The 14171-nt window shown below is 40.0% G+C and overlaps 1 protein-coding gene across 6 annotated transcripts in view; it reads left to right on the forward strand.

Annotated features, from left to right (window-relative positions):
* EIF2AK2 (eukaryotic translation initiation factor 2 alpha kinase 2) overlaps positions 1-14171 on the forward strand; it is a 60600-nt gene that overhangs the window by 12348 nt on the left and 34081 nt on the right. For all 6 annotated transcript variants that reach the window (XM_077958557.1, XM_077958556.1, XM_077958559.1 and 3 more), the window contains 6 exon segments: positions 3481-3629; positions 5420-5543; positions 6228-6304; positions 6446-6539; positions 7798-7832; positions 9272-9334. In XM_077958557.1, coding sequence (XP_077814683.1) covers positions 3481-3629; positions 5420-5543; positions 6228-6304; positions 6446-6539; positions 7798-7832; positions 9272-9334 — 542 coding nt within the window.

Below are 14171 nucleotides of genomic sequence, written 5' to 3' on the forward strand. Positions count from 1 at the left end.
ATGCCACTGCATTCCAGCCTGGGCAACAGGGCAAGACTCCATCTCAAAAAAACAAAACAAAACAAAAACGAAAACAAAAACACATAGTATGGCTGTACAAAAATATTTTGTTTTGTTACATCTTTATTCTATAAGCTTTTTTCTATTTTTAGAATTTTAAACTTCTTTTTTTTTTTAACTTTTAAACTTTGTTGTTAAAAAATTAAAACATGATTGGGCACAGTGTTTCATGCCTGGGATGTCGAGGAGCCATGATTATGCCACTGTACTCCAGCCTGGGTGACAGAATGAGACCCTGTCTCAAAAAAAAAAAAAAAAAATGCTGGGCATGGTGGTTCATGCCTGTAATCCCAGCACTTTGGTAGTCAAGGTAGGTGGATCACTTGAATTTGGGAGTTTGGGATTAGCCTAGGCAACATGGTGAAACCCTCTCTGTACTAAAAATACAAAACACTAGCCAGGCTTGGTGGCACGTGCCTGTTGTTCCAGCTACTCAGGAAGCCGAGGCAGGAGGATCATGTGCCTGACATGTCATGGCTGCAGTGAGCTGTGATCTTGTGACAACACTCCAGCCTGGGCAACAGAGCAAGACCCTGTCTCAAAAAAAAAGAAAGAAAAAAATTACAACACACACACACACACCAGCCTGCCTACACAGCATCAGGATCATCAGCGTCACTGTCTTCCACCTCCACATTTTGTCCCTCTGGAAAGTGTTCAGGAGCAAAAACATACATGGAGCTATTCTTTCCTATTGTAGCAATTCCTTCTTTTGGATTACCTACCGAAGGACCTGCCTGAGACTGTTTTACAGTTTACTTTTTTTTTTTTTTTAAGTAGAAAGAGTGCCTTCTAAAATAATGATTAAAAAGTATAATAAATATAAACCAGTAACAGTTACTTATTATTATCCAGTATTATGTACTGTACATAATTGTATGTGCCAGACTTTTTTATAAGACTGTAGCACAGTAGATTTGTTTAGAGCAGTGTCACTGCAAACATGTGAGTAATGCATGGTGCTGTAACCCAGGAGTTTGAGATTGGCCTGGGCAATATGGCGAAACCCTGTCTGTACTAAAAATACAAAAAATTAGCCATTATAGTGGCTATGACCTCACTAGATGACAGTAATTTTTTAGCTCCATTATAATCTTACGGGACCACTGTCATATATGCAGTCCATTGTTGACCAAAATGTCATTATGCAGTACATGATTATCCTTTAGATCATCTCTAGATTACTTATAATATCTCTAATACAATGTAAATGCTATGTAAATAGTTTTTTGTTGTTGTTGTTTTTTGAGACAGGGTCTTACTATCACCCAGGCTGGAGTGCAGTGGCATGATCAAGGCTCACTGCAGCCTCAGTCTCCCCAGGCTCAGGTGATCCTCCCACCTCAGCATCCCAACTGACTCGGACTACAGGCACGAGCCACCACACCTGGCCAATTTTTGTATTTTTTGTAGAGATGGAATCTCACTATGTTGTCCAGGCTGGTCTTGAACTCCTGAGCTCAAGCGATCCGCCCACCTCAGCCTCCCAAAGTGCTAGGATCGCAGGTGTGAGCCACCACAGCCAGCTATAAGTAGTTGTTATGCTGTATTGTTTAGGGAATAATGACAAGGAAAAAAACTGAATATGTTTAGTACAGATGCAACCAGCAATTTTTTTCAAATATTTTTGATTGTGATTGGTGAATCCAGGGATTTGGAACCCGTGGATATAGAGAGCCAAGTGTTTACAGAGAGCAGATAATGGAGAACCAATATACATGTGACTGGTGTCCCTGAAAATAAGAACACAGTAAATAGTACAGAAGAAAATGATCTGAAGAGATTTCAGCAGAAAATGTTTATGAAATAAAGACTTGGCTACAGATTAAAACAACTTAATAGATACAGGAAAATTTAGAAACACCCAGACCAACATTGATTCTTTTTTTCTCTTTTATTTTTTATTTTTGAGACAGAGTCTCGCTCTGTTGCCCAGGCTGGAGTGCAGTGGCACAATCTCTGCTCACTGCAACCTCCGCCTCCCGTGTTCAAGCAATTCTCTGCCTCAGCCTCCTGAGTAGCTGAGATTACAGGCCTCCACCACCATGGCCAGCTAATTTTCTGGTATTTTTAGTAGAGACAGGGTTTCACTATGTTGGCCATGCTGGTCTTGAACTCCTGACCTCGTGATCCACCTGCCTCGGCCTCCCAAAGTGCTGGGATTACAGGCATGAGCCACCGCGCCTGGCCCCAACACTGATTCTTATGAAAGTACTGCGCTCCAGAGATGAGGAAAGAATTCTACAAGCATCTAGAGAGAAGAAGAAAACTATGTGAAATGTAAATATTTTTAAAGTTTCATGCTGTGCACAGCAACATTATAAACCAGGAGATAGTGTAGCAATGCTTATAAAATGAGACATGAAGTCATTTACATTTTAGACAACAGAGGACTATTCTCAGATTTGGAAAATTTTGGGAAAATTTAGGTTTCAAGATTCTTTCTTGAAAAATCTACTTAAAGATATCCTTCTAACCAAATTAAAAAAAAAATCAAGCAAAATTACAAATTATAATTATTAATGAGGTAGAAAATTGAGTCAAGAAGTTAGAAAAAAATAGAATGTCTTACCCCCAAAAAGCAGAAGAAAGAAAATAACAATGGTTGAAATTACTATAAAAGAAATAAAAAAGAAAAAAAATAAAGATCAATAAAACCAAAAGCTAGTTTTTTGACAAGATTAATAAAATAGCAAAACTCAGCTGGGTGTGGTGGCTCACACCTCTAATCCTAGCATTTTGGAAGTCTGAGGCAGGCAGATAACTTGAGTTTAGGAGTTCGAGACCAGACTGGGCAACATGGCCAAACCCTGTCTCTACAAAAAATACAAAAAAAGTACCCAGATGTGGTGGTGTGTACTTGTAGTTCCAGGTACTTGTGAGACTGAGACAGGAAGATCGCTTGAAACCAGGAGGTCAAGGCTGCAGTGAGCTGAGGTTGCACCACTGCACTCTAGCCTAGGTAACAAAGTGATACCCTGACTCAAAAAAATTAAAAAAATAAAATAGCAAAACTTTGGACAAGATTTTTGTTGGACTAAGAAAAAAAGGTAGAGATAACAATAGTAGAAATCACGCTATTATATTCATCTTTTTCATTAAGTTGTGATCCAGTATCTCTTGCCTCATTTTTTGAGATTAGAAAGAATATAACAAGCTAGAACGTGTTATAGTACTTTCCAAAGACAAACAAGAAAAAGCAACTTCTTTCCTATTGTTAAAATCTATCTTTGTAGATTTTTTCTGGTAGAGGGAGATAGATAGTCACACTTTTACTCAAGGTAATATAATAGAAAAATATATAACATCCAACCTGTCTTTCACATTGCTCATTTAGTAATTTTATTAGAAGAATGATTTTTAAAAGGTTAAATCTTTGTTGTCATTTATATTAAACAAGAATTTTTTTTTTCTTTGTAGGCAGTTAGTCCTTTTTCATTGACAACAACCAGTTCTTCGGAAGGATTATCCATTGGGAATTACATAGGCGTTGTCAATAGAATTGCCCAGAAGAAAAGACTAACTGTAAATTATGAACAATGTACATCGGGGGTGCATGGGCCAGAAGGGTAAGACATAATTTGGCTTTTCTTTCTGTTTCATTGTATCTAAGCAATAAAGTTGGTTTATTTTCATGTCTAATTTTGCAGAAATATGTGTCCTTTTAAACATTCTATATGGCAGGTTTTATATGATTGATAGTAATTTGATTTCTAATTTGTAATTAAAATGCTTAATTGCTGAAGCCATGGAGCCCACTTACCGTAATTGATCAAATTAGGGTAATCCTTTATTTCAGAGGTGTAGCTGGATGGTTTAGTCTGTGGAACAAGAGGGTACAGGGTGCCACTGCTCAAAGAATGCAGAGATCTTTTCGTCATTGAGGACATGATGGTGGTAACTATCTGAAAACCTCTCTGCCACATGTATAGAATGACTCTTCACCCTTGTCAGATCAGGGAGCTCTTTGTTCAGGTATTTGTCCTTCAAATTGGATTAAATGAACAAATACCATGTATCAGAAGGAATGAGTTTTAGCCGTAGACTGAGAGGAGACCAGGATTTGAGGGATCTGATGAGACAGATAAGCTAGAGTTTCAAAGTTACTAAGAACGTCACCACTGAGCTAAGATGTTCCTGGAAATGAGGATAAAGAATGGATTGGAACTGAAAAAAGCAGAAATCAAAGGAGTATGAGGCGATTGTTTTTCAACTACAACCAACCAGTTAATGAGAAAGAAGAAAAAAAAATATCTACATGGCAAATAGTTCAAATCATCACTTTAGGATACTGTTCTATGAATTGACTCAGCTATTCACAGTCATGGCTTTTGGGCCAAAACCAGGAAGAAAAACATGTGATAGTATTCATTGGAATGAAATAGTCAAAAGTGAATCTGTTGAGTCAATCTTGATAATTAAGAGACTATTTTATTTTCTGTAGCTCACTTTTTTGATTTCTTTGAATTATGCTCTCTAACGTTAGATACCTAAAAGAAAGAAGAAATCTATTTGCGGGGGGACAGTGTCTGAAAAAAATAGGAGCTATAGAAATGATCCAGTTACTCAACCCAGCTATTTAATTCAGGGTCTCGCAGGGAAGACTCACCCTGTTTGGATGTGTTTCTATCAATGGCCTTCAATAGAAGCACAAAGGAAAAGGAGTTCAAATACTGGAATCATTTTGCAGTAATATGTAGTAACTCTGTGATATAAATTACCATGTCCATTGTTTTATCCCTTAAAAATAGTTCTTATATAATTGTCCAGGTATCCTGGCCTAACCACAAATGTCCTTACGTCTAATAGGAGAGTGTGGACTTTAGTATAGGGAATCTACACTGTGGGGATTTTCTCAAATTTTTGTGCACATAAGCAGATGGCAGACAATGTTGAAGTTAGAGCAGAATCCATGCTTTGCTCTTGCCCTACGCTGTAACTTCATAGCTTCTCCTGTCAAATCCACTTTCTCTGCTGGCTTTTTCCTTCCCATTTGAGCACTGCTGAAAAAATTCACTGGACCTCTTTCTTTTCTACCTCCATATCTTTTGACCTTTGGGGAATTAAAAAACAAAAAAAATCACCACTTAGTGCCTTTGTGCCATATCTTTCAGCAAAGCAACCAAAAATTAGAAATTGCCTGGAAAATGCAAGCTCAGATGTCAACTGATCCTGGTTATTCAGAGAAATTGGTCAGGCAGGTTACTGAGGGTTTAAATTATGCAAGATATGAACTATAAATCTATCTAATAAATTGGTATTATCTTAAGATCTCTGTTAATGTTTTTTTTTTTTAATCGTAAGTTGGATTTACTATATTTTTCATGTTTGGATAAGTACCCTCTATGATTTCTCCTAGATTTCATTATAAATGCAAAATTGGAGACAAAGAATATGGTATTGGTACAGGTTCTAGTAAACAGGAAGCAAAACAGTTGGCCGCTAAACTTGCATTGCTTGAGATATCAGAAGAAACCTCAGTGGTACGTATTGCCTTTGGATTAAATTTTTATGTTTTAAAATTCCCTCTGAAGTTGACTTCAGGTTAGACTGTGGTTACATTATGCCAAGACAGCCAGTGATTTAGCAAAATGATTCCTCCATTCTGTGTCGCACCAATGAGCCATGTGCCATGGGGCCGTGGCTGGGTGTGGTGGCTCACACCTGTAATCCCAGCACTGTGGGAGGCCAGCGCAGGTGGATCTCCTGAGCGCAGGAGTTTCAGACCAGCTTGGCTTGGGCGACATGGCAAAACCATGACTCTACAAAAAAAAAAAAAAAAAATTAGATGCGTGTGTGGCATGTACCTGTAGTTCTAGCTACTTGGGAGGCTGAGGTGGGAGGATTGCCTGAGCCTGGGAGGTGGAGGTTGCAGTGAGCTAAGATCGTGCCACTGCACTTCAACCTGGACAGCAGAGCCAGATCCTGTCTCAAAAGAAACAAACAAAAAAATTATCTGTCCTGTGATCCAGAAAAATGAAATAAAAAATCAAATCAAATCAAATCCAGACCAAACATCCATAAAAAACGTTATTGATCTTGTAATTGTTTATGGTTGTGGATTTGGTAAATGTGTTGAAATAAATGTGATAGTACACAGAAACTGAGCCTCTGTAGAGAAATAATTAGTTGCATTTAAGCCTACTAAGGGACTCTCTTTCTTTCAGAAACCTGACTCCATGTCCTCTGGTTCTTTTGCTGCTACGTGTGACTCCCAAAGCAACCCTTTAGTGAACAACTCACTGTAAGTGTAGACAAACAGTTGAGATATTTAACATATTCATATTTCTGTCTGAAAGAGAAATGTTTATGTTTAAGGAGAATTTAGAGAAAGAAGTGATAAAAACAGAATTAATAAACTAATAGTTACACCCTTTTCTTCTAGTGCTTCTGAATCATCAGCTGAAAGTGACGTCTCAGCAGATACATCAGAGATAAATTCTAAAAGTGGCAGTTTACACATTTCTTCATTGTTTACGGTATCATATTAGTCTCGAAGCTTCCTACTTAATCTTATTTTTCTGTGCGTTTCCTCATTTAAAAATAACTTCTAGTATTCCACCATAATTTTTATATTTTTTCTTATGCACTCTTACTAAATGATAATATTCAGCAGCCTTTTTTTTTTTTTTTTGAGGTTGAGTCTCCCTCTGTCACTCAGGCTGGAGTGCAGTGGCGAGATCTTGGCCCATTGCCACCTCCGCCTTCCAGTTCAAGCGATTCTCCTGCCTCAGCCCCCTGAGTAGCTGGGATTACATGCGCATGCACCACACCCGGCTAATTTTTGTAGAGACGGGGTTTCAACATGTTGGTCAGGCTGGTCTCGAGCTCCTGACCTCGTGTTCTGCCTGCCTCAGCCTCCCCAAGGCTGGGATTACAGGTGTGAGCCACCGTGCCCGGCTCAGCAGCGTTTTGATTCTTTTTAAAATTAAGTTCCATTCCTCACCCTTCTACACGTCACTTCTGTCTTTCCTCACTCACCCCTATATTTTAATATATTCCTATGATTTTGCTTTTCTCTCCTACCAATGGGATAATATTTAAAGATTCTCTAATATAGTTTATTTCTGTTTTAAAAAATTAGAATTAAATTTAACATTAAAAGTAAACTGAAATCAGATAACTTTTTAGCCTGGTGCAGTGGCACACGCATATAGTCTGCAGCACTTGGGAGGCCAAGGTGGGAGTATCGCTGTAGCCCAGGAGTTCGAGATCAGCCTAGGCAACATAGTGAGACCCCATCTCAAAAACAAACAAGCAAACAAACAAAAACAAACAAAAAACAGATAACTTTTTGGTGCACATAAGCAGGCAATGTTGAACTTAGAGCAAAATCTATGCTTTTGACGATTAGTGTTACAAGAGTATTCTGTTATAAAGAACTACAAAATCGATAAGAAAATGGCAAGCAACTCAGTAGAAAAATGTACAAAGTATATAAACAGATAGTTCAGAGAAGAGATACCCAAATGGGCAACAAATATTAAAAGCTGCTTTACTAGGTATCAGGAAAATGTAAATCAAAACAATTAGATACTATTTTAAACTCATTAGATTGGCAAAAAGTTAAGTCTTACAATACTAAGTGTTTATACAGGGCTTGATGAGAATACAGACATTGATGGAATAAGAAATTGGTCAGCGAGCCATCTGGAAATACAAGAGGAAAGATAACAAGAGAAAGGAAGATGATTGATTTAGTCATCTGAAACTATTTCTCATTTTCTTTTGTTATAGAATGGTCTCAGAAATAACCAAAGGAAGGCAAAAAGGTGAGTATCATTATGCATTGAACATATTTTGATCTGAAGTTTTATTTCAGACTTATGTATTGTTTTAAATACTTGTAGAGTATTGTACACCCTTATTTGAGCAGAGTTTCAGAAGCAGAAAGCTTGAAATCTATAAAATAATTTTAGATGTGTCGAGAGATATTTGAATATATGCACATGCTGCACTGTAGACATAAAGCCCTATGGGGGTACCACTCGAGTAATTAGGTTAAGAGCATTATTTTGTACGAGGCTGGCAAGGAATTGGGCTGTTTTCACTGTAGAAGTGTTTTCAAGAGAAGTGTATTATTTTGCAGACAAGTAAGATTAAAATAGCATAAAAACTTGGATTATAAAAAGGTCAGATGCTATGTCAATTAACTGAAGAGAAAGGCAACGATGTAAATATAGTCAGAAATGAGAGTAAGATGGCAGTAGGAGCCATTATGAGCCACCAGTATATTCTGAATAGTAGATAGATGTATTAAAGAAAGATGATTCTTGATGTGGATGCTTGGATGGAGAGAAGAGAGTTCTGTACATGAGGTGCCCTCAGCCACGATTACTGTGGCAGTCAGGAGGGATGAGGAGAATGTGTGAGAAAGACTGTAAAGGAAGAGTGGACATGACTTGAGGGGATAGGTTCCCATAGCTGAGTGAAAGCATGAAGAAGAGGTAAAGGAGAAAGGATTTGAAGATTGCTTCACTTTGAACAGGATGCAGTGAAGAACCATGGCACTAATGGTGTTAAGAAAGTTAAGGCGTTAAGGGCTTAGAGAGAAGACAGCGGTTTGGATATGTTAAGTTTTAGGTGGTGTTTAAACTTCCATTTGCAAGTGGCTTATCATCAGTAAGGAATCACAGCTAGGATGAGGGTGTAAGGAGATATATTTCCTGAGGTTTTGAGTCTGGAGAAAGAAAAACAGAGGTTAGTGACACATCAACAATGAGTGCTCGAAGGTGCAAAAAGGAACCAAAGGAGGGATGAAAAAGTATTAGAGGCCAGAGGAGAACTGTAAGCATATAGTTTTATAAAGAAAAAAGTTGGCTGGGTGCTGTGGCTTGCACCTGTAATCCCCAGTACTTTGGGAGGCCAAGGGGGGAGGATGGCTTGGGTCCAGGAGTTCGAGACCAGACTGGGTAACATAGAGAGACCCTGTCTCTACAAAAAATAAAAAGAATTAGTCGGGTATGGTGGCACATGCCTGTAGTCGCAGCGACCTGGGAGGCTGAGGTGGGAGGATCTCCTCAGAGCCCAGAATTTCAAAGTTGTAGTGAGCTATGATCAAACGACTGCACTCCAGGCTGGGAGATGGGGTGAGACCTTGCCTCTGAAGAAAAAAAAAAAAAAAAGAAAGAAAAAGGTTAACATTAACACTAAACAAGTTATATTTGATTTCAATTTTATTTGAGTTTTACATTCAACTCTTAATTTTTAGATCTTTGGCACCTACATTTGACCCTCCTGACATGAAAGGACCAAAGTATACTGAGGATGCAAGGTAAGATTGTAAGTGCTGAAGAAAGAAGGGGTAATGCTATAGGTAGATGTTTTTGGGTAGTTGTCTGTGAAATGGCCATGATCCTGTTGGTTAAAGATCTTTGAATAAGGTTAACTAGGCAGGGTCAGAACATGAGTCTTAGGCGTTTCATTAGGAGGGGGCCCAGGAATGGGATGACCCACGTTATGATTTTGTTCCCAAACCAACAATCTATTCAGTTGTTTTGATATTCCCTTAGCTTTTTAGCCCTTTATTTAAGTTTTTCATCAGCGTCTTTTACTAGCCCTGATTGGTTGAGATAAAAGCAACATTCCTCACCCAATGAGAGGCAGAGGTCCCCTTTTTCAGCTATTATTAGATCTAGTCCCCATCTATTTTGGAGGACTACTCCAGCCGAGGAGTCTAGTTTGTCTTGGATTCTTATAATGCTTCAGGCCATATCTTCTAAAGAACCCTGTAATTCTGTGGAAAGAGCTTTAAAGTGTGTTAAGGAAGTGGCCAATCTGCCTGCTCCGAATCCAAGTCTGGAGGTTATATCCAAGGCAGCCATTAAAGGAATGACGTGGATGACCCTCCTCTTCCTAACATATTGGATGAATGGAACAGGCAAAGGTTGGCTGGGAGGAACTTTTCCAATGGAGGGAGAAAGATAAACTAGGGTACAGGTTCCAGTCCAGTTGGTGGGGAGACAAAGATATGTGTTGGTGCCACCCACAAAAAATAAGCCTTTGTCATAAATATAGGTGGAGATACGGAAAGAAAACAAGTGAATTAAAGATGGGATGTTTTTTCTTTCCTGTGGTTCATTACTCCAAGTGGACAAGGAGGAGGTCAAGGAGACACCCACTATAGTAGCAATATAGGAAGAGTTATTTTTTTACACACTTAATGCGATTAGATGTTGCACCATTAATATTGAGCCATGGATAAAGGTGGGCTCTAGGGACAGCACAAATTAGGCCAGAGGCATTGGTTGAGGGAGGGGCTGTAGAACGAGCGGGTTGCAGAAATGCTCCATTCACTTCAGGTGATACTTGGTAGTCAACTTGGTTAGTGTGATGGTCAGCGGGGTGTTTAACAATGATAATGCAGTTGCATTGGTTAAGTGTTAAGGATCTGACAGGGAAATTTCCCTCATAGGCTAAAAAGCAAAGTGAGGCTTCTTGTCAAAGGGGGGTGTGTTTAATTAGAGGCCCTTCAATGGGAGGGTCTTGTGACTTAAGGTGTTGTAGGGAGTTGTAATAGGTTTGAAATAATTTGTTGGCCTGATTGGCCCTGGAAGTGGGATAATCGCCGACCAGAGGGTCAACTCTTTCAAAAAAGGAATTTATAGATTAGGGTTATGTTTTCTGTTAAAAGGTCACGAAGAGGTGTAGGAAGGGATGTATAAGCTGAGGAAGACAGTGATAAACACATCTAGCATTCTGGAGCAAAGGAAGAGTTAGCTTGCAGCAAGAGGGATTGTGTAAGGTTTACAGAACGTTCTAGTTTGATAGCAGTGAGGAGTGATTCTATTGGTGAGGTTGATGTGATTAGGGAATTTAGATTGAAAGAAACAAGCAAAAGGAGGAAAAAGTTATTTGGGTAGGAGTAAAGTCCTGGAAAGTTCCTTGAAGCCATAAATCCCGTGGAATAGTAAGGAGCTGATCAGGATGTATAATGAGAGTTTTGTAAGGCTACCACTGAAGGTGTTGGGGTCCGTGTGTTTCCTAAACAAAGGAATGAGCACACAATACAACACAGGACGAGACAAACATGGCGGCCGCCCCAAACGGCACGCTCTGCTTTATTTTATACAATTTCGGTTGTGGAATGTTGCCAAGTCACAAGTCACGTGTTGTTTTTCTGACCTTTTCCTGACTTGCTGGTTTCTCAAGATGTTTACACATTAACCAGTCCCCAGGGCCTGCTGTTTGCAGCTGGCTCCTTTGTCCTCCCTGTTTGCAGGGAAGGAACGCCCTGCTTCGTTTGCAAGAGCAGTACTTATTGGGAACATCTCGTTTGTGAGCACGTAGTCCTCTACAGAAGGTCTGTAACAAGGTTAGTTAGGAAGCAATGAAAGTTTGACAGAGAAAGAGACGTAGCTGCTTAGATGAATTTCTGTTCTTTTTCCTCTGGGATTCGTGTAGGGCTGGGACCTTTTACCAGAACCCAGTTTCCTGACTGTAGGAAGGGATTAAAGGAGTTGGCGACAGGTTGTGGCAAGTATTTGTCAGCATATTCCCAAATGAAATGGTGGATGGTATGCAGAAGAAGGGAAATGAGAGGGGTTGTTAGAGGTGGGGCTTGACCCCGAGGTGGAACAAAAGGAGCATGAGTTCAAATACTCATGCTCAAAACTCCCATGTATGAGTTCAGAGGGGCTGAGCATTAAAGGCTTCCGTGGGAGTGCCCGAATTTTCAGAAGGGCCAAAGGTAAAAGTGTAACCCAGTCTTTATGTGTTTGGAGTGCATACCTGGTGAGGGTGCTTTTTAGAATGCCATTCATTTTTTCAACCTTTCCTGAAGATTGAGGTTGATAGGGGATGTGTAGCTTCCAGGTGATTCGTAGGGTTTGTGCAAGTGTTTGAGTAATTTGAGAAATGAATTCAGGACCATTTTCAGATTGAAAAGAAAGAGGCACCCTGAACCAGGGGATGATTTCTGTTATTAATTTGGAGGTGACAGTCGAAGCTCATTTCTTGGTTGTCGGAAAAGCCTCAACCCATCCTGAAAAGGTATCAACCAGAACCAAAAGAAATCGAACCTTTTTTACTGGGGGCATATGGGTAAAATCAATTTGCCAGTCTTGTCTTGGAAGGTTCCCTGTCTTGATGGGTTGGAAAAGAAGGGAGTCTAGTGTTGAAGTGGGGTGAAGCTTTCTGGCAAATAGAGCATTGATGGAAAATGGCTTTCAACTGTTCCTTTATATCTGGGTTTATGTGTATGTGGAAACTTAAGAAATGTTGTAGAGGGGAATGGCTAGTGTGGAAGAGGTTGTGGATATCCCATAACAGAGTTTTTTTGTTTTTTTGTTTGTTTGTTTTTTTGAGAGAGTCTTGCTCTGTCGCCCAGGCTGGAGTGCAATGGCATGATCTCAGCTCACTGCAACCTCCACCTCTGGAGTTCAAGGGATTCTCCTGCCTCAGCCTCTGGAGTAGCTGGGATTACAGGCGCGCACCACTACGGCTGGCTAGTTTTGTATTTTTAGTAGAGACAGGGTTTCACCATGTTGGTCAGGCTGGTCTCAAACTCCTGACCTCGTGATCCACCCACCTTGGCCTCCCAAAGTGTTGGGATTACAGGCGTGAGCCACTGCGCCTGGCCAAGAGTTGTTTTTTCAGGGTCAGGTAGGACTAATTTGTTTTGTATGAACCAGTATGGGAGTTTGAATTGTGCCCCTGCTGTGATTAGTTGTTGTATTTGGTGTTCGGGATAAAAGGAGGGGATATGTTGTGTGAGGGGAAATAGATATTGGAGAATTGGATGATGGGTTGAGGTGTGTTTTGCCCAGTAGTCAACCTCACAGTTCCCTAAAGAAATGTGGCTTTTATCTGATTGATGTCATTTGTAATGGATAACTGCAACCTTTTCTGGAAGTAGAGCAGCCTTTAATAGAGGATGGATTAGTTTTCCATTAATGATAGGAGTTCCCTTAGCTGTGAGATAGCCCCTCTTGCTCCAAATTTGGGCATTGGAATGGTTGATGTTATAGGCATATTTAGAATCGGTGGTATATATTAACTTGTGTGTTTTTTGCTAGGGTTAATGCTCTTATTAGGGCAACTACTTCTGCTTGTTGGGAGGATGTGCCCAAAGGCAAAGGGGCAGCCTCTACGACTCTTCTAGGTAGAAGAGAGCGGGTATCATCATGATATCTCTCAATGACGGGATATCCTGCTTGGAGGGGAGGGTTTTTTGATGCGCTGCCATCTATAAATCAATCTGGGGCTCCCTTTATGTGAGTGGAAGTAAGGTGGCAAAACATGGTGCGAGAACTTTCAATTAGATCAGAGCATGAGTGTTGGTCAGGGTCCAAAATCAGTGTTGAAGATAAAAGAGTAGCAGGATTGGGGGGTGAGCATCTATGAAGAGAGATGGAGGGCTGAAGGAGGGTTGAATGTAGGGCTTGCATGCGAGAGGATGAGATGGAGGTGAGCGCCTTACGGCTGAGCATATCTTGTAGACTGTGAGAAGAAAATACCTGACGAGGTTCGTAGAATGTGAGTTTGTGCCTCAGGGATAATTAAAGAGGCTGTGGCAAAAATTTTTAGCAAAGGTGCCAGGTTTTGTAAATGGGGTCTAGTTGTTTTGAAGAATATGCCACTGGTTGGAGGGAATCTCCCATGGATTGGGCTAAGAGTCCAAGGGCCTGATTATGAGAACTGTGTAAATATAGATGAAAAGTTCTTAGGAGGTTTGGAAGGCCTAAAGTGGGGGGTCTGTAATAAGGCACATTTTAGGTGACAGAAAGCATGATAAAGGTCTGGGGTGGGAGTGAGTGGTTGGTCAAGATTTCCTCTTGTGTGTTCATAAAGAGGTTTAGTGACAGTGGCAAAATTTGCTATCTATCATCAGAAATATCCCACTAATTTGAGGAAAGAAAGTAAGTCCCTTTTTGTCTTAGGAAATGGGATTTGTTGAATGCCTTGCTTTCATGCTAGTGGAATTTCCTGGGTATTTGGAGTTATAATTAATCCTAGCTATGAAACATTTGGAGAGGTTAATTGGGCCTTCCTTTTGGATACCTGGTACCCACATTCAGCCAACAAATTTAAAAGCCTGGCTGTGTGTTGAATACAATGTTCTAGAGAGGGACTACAAAGAAGTAAATTGTCCATATATTGAAACAAGACGC

This window comes from Macaca mulatta, chromosome 13 (assembly GCF_049350105.2).
Source record: "Macaca mulatta isolate MMU2019108-1 chromosome 13, T2T-MMU8v2.0, whole genome shotgun sequence".
Taxonomy (NCBI): domain Eukaryota; kingdom Metazoa; phylum Chordata; class Mammalia; order Primates; family Cercopithecidae; genus Macaca; species Macaca mulatta.